The sequence below is a fragment of the Cnephaeus nilssonii genome (assembly GCF_951640355.1).
Source record: "Cnephaeus nilssonii genome assembly, chromosome: 19".
Taxonomy (NCBI): domain Eukaryota; kingdom Metazoa; phylum Chordata; class Mammalia; order Chiroptera; family Vespertilionidae; genus Cnephaeus; species Cnephaeus nilssonii.
This window is the reverse complement of record NC_137090.1, coordinates 35,469,019-35,477,295: the sequence shown is the minus strand read 5'-3', so window position 1 is coordinate 35,477,295 and position 8,277 is coordinate 35,469,019. Positions and strand designations below refer to the sequence as shown.

At 42.8% G+C, this 8,277-nt stretch overlaps 1 protein-coding gene across 3 annotated transcripts in view; it reads left to right on the top strand.

Moving 5' to 3' along the window:
• The first annotated feature begins 45 nt into the window (after positions 1–45).
• Positions 46–8,277, top strand: part of SMG6 (SMG6 nonsense mediated mRNA decay factor) — a 221,788-nt gene continuing 213,556 nt past the window's right edge. For 2 of the 3 annotated variants that reach the window (XM_079799253.1, XM_079799252.1), the window contains exons 1-4: positions 46–251; positions 2,737–4,477; positions 5,029–5,221; positions 5,706–5,816. In XM_079799253.1, the coding sequence (XP_079655379.1) occupies positions 164–251; positions 2,737–4,477; positions 5,029–5,221; positions 5,706–5,816 (2,133 nt within the window). In that variant the 5' untranslated portion in view covers positions 46–163. The remainder of the gene's footprint in view (positions 252–2,736; positions 4,478–5,028; positions 5,222–5,705; positions 5,817–8,277) is intronic. The other variant, XM_079799254.1, reaches the window with a different exon arrangement.

Genomic DNA, 8,277 nt, shown 5'->3' with positions numbered 1-8,277 from the left:
CGCTTTTCCTCCCAGTGCGGCCACCGTCGTTCGGGGAGGAGGACGGGAGGGGGCGGGGAAAAAGGTGGGAGGTGGGTGAGCGCGCGCGCCGCCCGTCCGCCGTGGTTTCCTGGCTGCGCGCGGCGGTGGCGGCGTCGCTGCAGCTGTTGCAGCAGTGGCGAAGATGGCGGAAGGGCTGGAGCGTGTCCGGATCTCCGCGTCGGAGCTGCGAGGGATCCTGGCCACTCTGGCTCCGCAGGCCGGGAGCAGAGGTGAGTCGCACCGCCCAGCTCCTGGGCCGGGCCTGCCCGCCCCGCCTTCCTCTCCTCCTCTGCCTCCTCCCCGCTCGGTCCGCGGCGCTTCGGAGCCCCCGCCCCTTCCCCCAACAGTGGGGGCGGGGGCCCGAGGGCGGTCCCCCTGACCGCCCTACCAGCCCCAGGGTCTGTGTGGGGTCCCGCTTAGGCAGCTCTGGCCCTTTTCAGATGAGTCCAACCCGAGTGCCTGCCTCCGCCCCCTTTCTTACCGCGAAGGTGACTGTTCCCCCATTGCCTCCGTCTTCTCAGACCCTCTCGTGGATCCCGAGCCGTCAGGAGACGCGCAAAGGAGTGGCGCTGGGGTCTGGTGGAGGCCCCGGGGTGTTTCGTTCCCAGAGGGATCATCCCCCGGCCCGTCATCTCTTTAGCTTTGGAGAGAAGGAACTGGGGAAATGCAGGAAGGTTGAATAGCTTGGGACTTCTTTGCTGAACTTTTTCCCCCCAAGGCAGGCTTCTGACGACTGGGCCACTGGAAGGGATCCAGGACCTCAGAGAGTTGACTCTACTCTGGTTTGGCCTTGGCGTGTGTGGGAGCCGTTTTTCTCACAGAGAATGCTCCACTTGCAAGTTCAAGTCTCCAGCCACACCAGGAAAGCGCCTAGGGAAGATTCTAGTGTCTCCCCTCTCCTTTGTTAGGCAGTGCACTTCTGTAGAATGGTAGCTATGCTTCTGCAGACCTGTGGCCAAAAGTCTGTGACATTGGCTTTCATTGGTCAACTGAATTGGCTTTATTCAGGTTCTTTTCTCCCTCTGCTGTGGAAAATAGTAGTAGTTCTTCTCCCTCTCTCCATTTCACCTAAGTTACAAAGGCTGCTGAGGGTGAGCTATTCTGGCGTTAAACTGCTTTACTTTATTCAGACTTGAAACAGTCTTTTAAACTTCTGAGAACACTGTAGCAGTAAAACATCAAGGCGGTTTTTTTTCTTCCTGTTCTGTTTTGTTATACACATAGGTGTAAATTTCTATTATGGGTTTGTTTACATTGGTGTTTATAGAACAATAGTAGGATTTTATATAGCATTTCATTTTATATACTCTGTAATCTCACTAATTCCTGTCACTTTTCCATGGAAATGTTTAGTAGCTATTTGTAGTAGTCTTTCCCCTTAATAGATTAGATAACAGACACAAAAAATAGAGACTTGCTTATTTGTCATTAAGTAAGTTCATGGAGCCCAGACAGCGGTTTTTGAAGTCCTGTGCTCTTATTCTTGGGTGCCCCAGTCTTTGGTATTTTGAGAGCTTGTCACAATATTTCCATCATCTTCCAGGGAAAGCTTCCTTATGGAACTTTTTCCTTCTCATATTCCATCATCATAGTAGCAGTTAGCCTCAGTATTCTAATGATGATAGTCTGAGCAGTATTTTCTTGGAATGACTCTGTTGACTACTGTTAGAGAGTTGGTGAGCATGAGTGGAGTTGAAGAATGTGAAAGAAACTGCTTCCAGTTTGCTTCGGCAGGAGGTATATGATTGGATAATTGGTAGCCTAAAGAAGAGGATTGTTCTGGCCAAGTCAAAGTCTGGACTTGCAGTTTTTTTCTCCAGGGATGTCCAGACCATGGATTGTTATGCATATCCCACTTTTACTTCTTTCCTACTAGTGTGTTAAAAGGACTCAGCCACCCTGGAAAAACGTTAGAGGCAGAAGAAAAGACTAAGATGGATTTGAGGGCTCTGTAATAGAGAACAGCCTGTTGCTGAAATGGTTGGAGATCTTCTATTCTGACAGTAATGGGGTAATTTAGGGCCTTGGGGATCCGAATATGACTTGAGTAACACTATTTTTTTTTCTTGTTTCCTTACCTCAGGTGTAGGTAACTCCAACACAAGCTTTTAAAAAAATTTTTATTATCTTTGTTGTTGAAAGTATTACAGATGTCCCCTTTTATTTCCCCATTGACCTCCTCTTCCCTGCTCCCACTTCTTCTCTTTAAAAAAAATTAATTTTATTGTTGAAAGTATTATAGATGTCCACTTCCTCCCCATTAGCCCCCTCCACTCTGCCCTCGCCCCCTCCCCAGGTCTTCACTGTCTGTGTCCATGAGTTCACAATTAAGTTCTTAGCTTTGTCAGTTGCTGAACAAATATTGTAAACATAGTAGAATTTCTGTTTCTGCAGAAATTTCCTTCCTTGTTAATCAATAATAACATTTTGAAGATTTATTGATTTTTTAGAGAGACGAGGGAGAGAGAAACATCGATTTGTTGTTCTACTTATTTATGCATTTATTCGTTGATACTTGTATGTGCCCTACAACCTTGGTGTATTGGGGACAACGCTCACCAACTGAGCTACCCAGCCAGGGCCAATAATAGCATTTTGATGTGTAATTTTTGCTTGACTTTTCTGTTTCTTTACCAGAATGACATTTTCCCCCCTCCCCACCTTCTTTATTCTTTTCTTCTACCCTTTCCTCCCCAATACTCTCCAACATCACAGAAATCATGAAGGAGCCCAGGCAACGCAAAGATAATAGACGTCCTGATCTGGAAATCTATAAGCCTGGTCTTTCACGACTAAGGAACAAACCTAAAATCAAAGAACCCTCTGGGAGTGATGAATTTAAGGATGAAATTGTTAATGACAGGGATTCTTCAGCTGTTGGAAATGGTACACAGCTCATTAAAGATGTTTGCAAGGAACTCGACAACCAACAGCAAAATGGTCCTGTAGACCCAGAAAATATTCGGGCACAGGAGTCCTCTCCTAGAATTGCTGGACAAGAGGATCGAAGTCTAAGAATTATCAAGAAAACAAAGAAACCTGACATGCAGATCTATCAGCCTGGAAGGCGTATGCAGACTCTTACCAAAGAATCTACTAGCAGGATGGAGGAGGAAGAAATCCTCAACCAGGTAGAACAACTGAAAGTAGAAGAAGATGAATGTAGGGAACAAATGAAAGAGGAGGTTGTGAATAAACCAGACAAAAATGAGACACAAAGGAGCCTAAATTGTGACAGAGTAAGGGCTGCAAAGGGAGAAAAAGGAAAGAGGATTGAAAAAGGGGAGGGGATGAAGAAAGTGAATGAAGACCCAGCACAGGGGAAGCCCGGTTCTGCAAAGCGCTATTCCCGCTCAGACAAACGAAGGAACCGCTACCGCACTTGCAGTACCAGCTCAGCTGGTAGCAACAACAGTGCTGAGGGGTCTGGCCTGACTGATAATGGATGTCGCCGCCGCCGCCAGGATAGGACCAAGTTGAGGTCACGACTGAAGAAGCAAGTATCTATGTCCTCAACTGACTCCTTAGATGAGGACAGAATTGATGAGTCTGATGGGCCTAGGAGGAGCACAGAAAGGAAGAAACATTTAGAAAGAAACTGTTCTGGCCATGGGGAGGGAGAGCAGAAAAGCAACGGTAAAGAAAATCGAGGTACTCTTCGTGTCACTTTTGATGCAGAAACCATGAACAAAGATTCCCCCATAGTGAGGCCAGCCAGAGAGGATGTGGATAGGATAAAGCCTGATAAAGGCTTGAGCAGTGGGGGCAAAGGCTCTGAGAAGCAGGAGTCCAAAAACTTGAAACAAGAACTTCGGGGTCGTGGCCGTGGCATTCTGATTCTGCCTGCCCATACCACCCTATCTGTCAATTCAGCTGGTTCTCCAGAGTCTACACCTGTAGGATCTCGGCTATTATTTGGATCTAGTAGTAAGGGATCTCGGAGTTGGGGCCGAGGAGGCACCACTCGACGATTGTGGGACCCAAACAATCCTGATCAGAAACCTGCTCTAAAGAGCCAGACACCCCAGCTACATTTCTTGGACACTGATGATGAAGTCAGCCCTACATCTTGGGGTGACTCACGCCAGGCCCAAGCATCTTACTATAAGTTTCAAAACTCTGACAACCCTTATTACTACCCTCGGGCACCAGGCCCTGCCTCCCAGTATCCTTTTACAGGCTATAGCCCTCTTCAGTACCCAGTGGGCCCTACAAATGGTGTGTACCCAGGGCCTTACTACCCAGGCTACCCGACTCCATCAGGACAATATGTTTGTAGTCCTCTCCCTGCCAGCACCATGAGTCCTGAGGAGATGGAGCAGCACATGAGGAACATGCAGCAACAAGAACTACATAGGCTTCTCCGGGTGGCTGATAACCAGGAACTACAGCTCAGCAACCTGCTCTCCAGGGACCGCATCAGTCCTGAGGGCCTGGAAAAGATGGCTCAGCTTAGGTATGGTGTATTCCATCCTGGCTAGAGGGAAATGGGGATAAGCTGGGAGGTGTATAGACTCCTATGGCTGAGGAAAGTAGAAAACTTTTAGGTAAGCTACTGGGTGTTATCTCCCTTTCACATTGATTTTTGTAAGGAAGCGACAATTGGAAAAAAACAAAATTTTGTTTCTAGTCTTAGAAATTATTATGCTTCCCACTTTCTCTTTAAGAAAAAAAAAAATTATCCTTAAGAGAACATGGAATCTGGAAATGGAAAAGGAAAGACTTTCCAGAATGCCAAGAAATGAACAACATAAAACTTGTGGTGAAGATCTTACGTCAGCTGTTAAATTTAGGTTCAGGCATATAGGGAAAAACTACTTTCCTAGACATAACTGTTTTTAAAATGGCATTCTACTGTGCGGAATGGAGGCTAGAATGAATATTATACCTGATGGCATTTTGGATTTCCTATTAAGAAAGATATTTAATTTGCAAAAAGCTCAAATCTTGAGTCTAGCCTTTTCTGTGGTGTATTTGGAGCTAGAAGTTGCATGTATTTCATTCCAGAGCTGAACTGCTGCAGCTATATGAGCGCTGTATTCTATTAGATATTGAGTTCTCTGATAATCAGAATGTGGATCAGATCCTGTGGAAGAATGCTTTCTATCAGGTGATTGAGAAGTTCAGGCAGCTCCTCAAGGATCCGAATGTTGATAATCCAGAACAGATTCGGAACAGACTGTTGGAACTCTTGGATGAGGTAAACCATCATTTTTTTTGTACACAGGAAAAAAACTTCAGTATCCTCTAGTTGTGATGGATTTTTACCACATGAAATACTATATAACAGAACATTGACAAAAAAACTGTATGCTCTTTTCTTGGTTTAGGCCTACCTTACTCCTGTTGCTTCCTTGAGACAATAAGTTACATTTGGAGTTAGTTCTGAGCTTGGAAGCTTTCTGAAGATCTTAACCAGGGGTTGTGGGGATGGGAGGGTGGGGAGAAGAGTGTGTGTGTAGGTGTTCATATCTTTAAAATAATAGAGTGGCTTATGCTATGAGTTTGTGTTTTGCTTAGTTAGTGGCCACTAAATACTGTATATGCCCCCCTTTATATCAGATGGCTGAACATTAGTAGAACTGTGAAAAGGTCACTTGCCCACGTTTCTGGTGGGTAGATTGGGTCAGAACTGGCTGATTCAGCTTCTTATTTTTTAATTTCTTATTTTTTTCTCTTTACAGGGTAGTGACTTCTTTGATAGTTTGCTTCAAAAGCTGCAGGTTACTTACAAGTTCAAACTAGAGGACTACATGGATGGTCTTGCCATTCGTAGCAAGCCATTACGCAAGACAGTAAGCCAGTTTCTTTATCTTAAACTTATTCATTTATTTAGTAAGCATTTATCTAGTGTTATGTGCTAGGCACTGTGCTGGTGTTAAGGTTACAAAAGTGAAAGATACAGCCCATTGGGGTAACAGGGCAATTAAATCAATTATTGTAATGTGATATATTCCTAGAAGTGGGATTACTGGGTCAAATGGGAGTTCCATTTTTAATTTTTTGAGGAAACTTCATACTGTTTTCCACAGTGGCTGCACCAGTCTGGGTTCCTTTCTCTCCGCATCCTTGCCAGCACTTGTTTGTTGATTTGTTCCGACAGGTGTGAGATGGTACATCATTGTCGTTTTGATTTGCATCTCTTGGATGATTAGTGATTTTGAGCATGTTTTCATATGTTTCTTGGCCTTCTGTATGTCCTTTTTTGAAAAGTATCTGTTTAGGTCCTTTGCTCATTTTTTGATTGGATTGTTTATCTTCCTTTTGTTAAGTTGTATGAGTTCCCTGTCAATTTTGGAGATTAAACACTTATCGGAGATAACATTGGCAAATATGTTCTCCCATGCAGTGGGCTTTCTTGTTGTTTTGTTGATGGTTTCTTTTGCTGTGCAGAAGCTTTTTATTTTGATGTAGTCCCATTTGTTTGTTTTCTCCTTAGTTTCCATTGTCCTAGGAGCTGTATTGGTGCTAAGACATATGTCTGATATTTTGCTGCTTATGGATTCTTCTAAAATTTTTATGGTTTCCTATCTTATGTTTAAGTCCTTGATCCATTTTGAGTTTATTTTTGTGTATGGTGTAAGTTGGTGTTCTAGTTTCATTTTTTTGCATGTATCCAATTTTCTCAACACCATTTATTGAAGAGACTGTCTTGACTCCATTGTATGTTCTTGCCTTCTTTGTCAAATATTAATTGAGCATAGTGGCTTGGGCCGATTTCTGGATTCTCTGTTCTGTTTCATTTGTCTATATGTCTGTTCTTGTGCCAGTACCAGGCAGTTTTGAGAACAGTGGCTTTGAAATATAGCTTGAAATCTGGTATTGTGATCCTTTCAACTTTGTTCTTTCTCAGGATCGCTGCAGCTATTCAGGGTCTTTTTTTATTCCATATGAATTTTTGGAGAGAGTGTTCTAGGTCTGTGAAATATGCTGTTAGTATTTTAATGGGGAGTGCATTGAATTTATAGATTGCTTTGGGTAGTATGGACATTTTAATGATGTTGATTCTACCAATCCATGAACACAGTATATTCTTCCATTTTTTTATGTCTTCTTCTATCTCTTTTTTCAATTTCCTGTAGTTTTCCGAGTGCAGGTCTTTTACCTCCTTAGTTAAGTTTATTCCTAGGTATCTTAATTTTTGTGTTGTAATGGTAAATGGAATTTTTTTTTTTTTTTTTAGTTTCTCTTTGAGTTCATTATTGGTGTGTAAAAAAGCCATAGATTTCTGGGTGTTAATTTTGTATCCTGCTACATTGCCAGAATTAATTTATTAAGTCTAGTAATTTTTTGATGGAGTCTTTAGGGTTTTCTATGTAGAATATCATGTCATCTGTGAATAGTGACAGTTTTACTTCTTCTTTTCCAATTTGGATGCTTTTTATTTCTTTTTATTGTCTGATTGCTATCGCTAGCACTTCCAATACTATGTTGAACAGGAGTGATGAAAGTGGGCATCCCTGTCTTGTTCCTGTTCTTAGGGGAAATAGTTTTAGTTTTTGCCCATCGAGTATGATGTTGGCTGTAGGTTTGTCATATAAGGCTTTTTTTATGTTAAGGTATGATCCCTCTATTTCCATTTTGCTGAGAGTTTTTATCAAGAAACTGTGTTGGGCCGAAACCGGTTTGGCTCAGTGGATCGAGCGTCAGCCTGGGGACTGAAAGGTCCCAGGTTTGATTCCGGTCAGGGGCATGTACCTTGGTTGTGGGCACATCCCTAGTAGGTGGTGTGCAGGAGGCAGCTGATCGATGTTTCTCTGTCATTGATGTTCCTAATTCTCTGTCCCTCTCCATTCCTCTGTAAAAACTCAATAAAATATATTAAAAAAAAAAAAAAAGAAACTGTGTTGGATTTTGTCAAATGCTTTTTCTGCATCAGTGATATGAGTATGTGATTTTTGTCTCAATACGTTTATTGATTTGTGGATATTGTACCAACCTTGCATCCCTGGAATAAATCCCACTTGGTCATGGTGTATGATCTTTCTAATGTAATGCTGGATCTGATTTGCTAGAATTTTATTGAGGATTTTAGCATCAATGTTCAGCAGGGATATTGGCCTGTAATTCTCTTTCTTTGTAGTGTCTTTATCTGGTTTTGGGATTAGGGTAATTCTGGCTTCATAGAAAGAGCTTGGAAGTGTGCCTTCCTCTTGAATATTTTGTAATAGTCTGAGAAGGTTAGGTTTTAGTTCTTTTTTGAATGTTTGGTAAAACTCCCCTATGAAGCTGTCTGGACCAGGGCTTTTGTCTGTT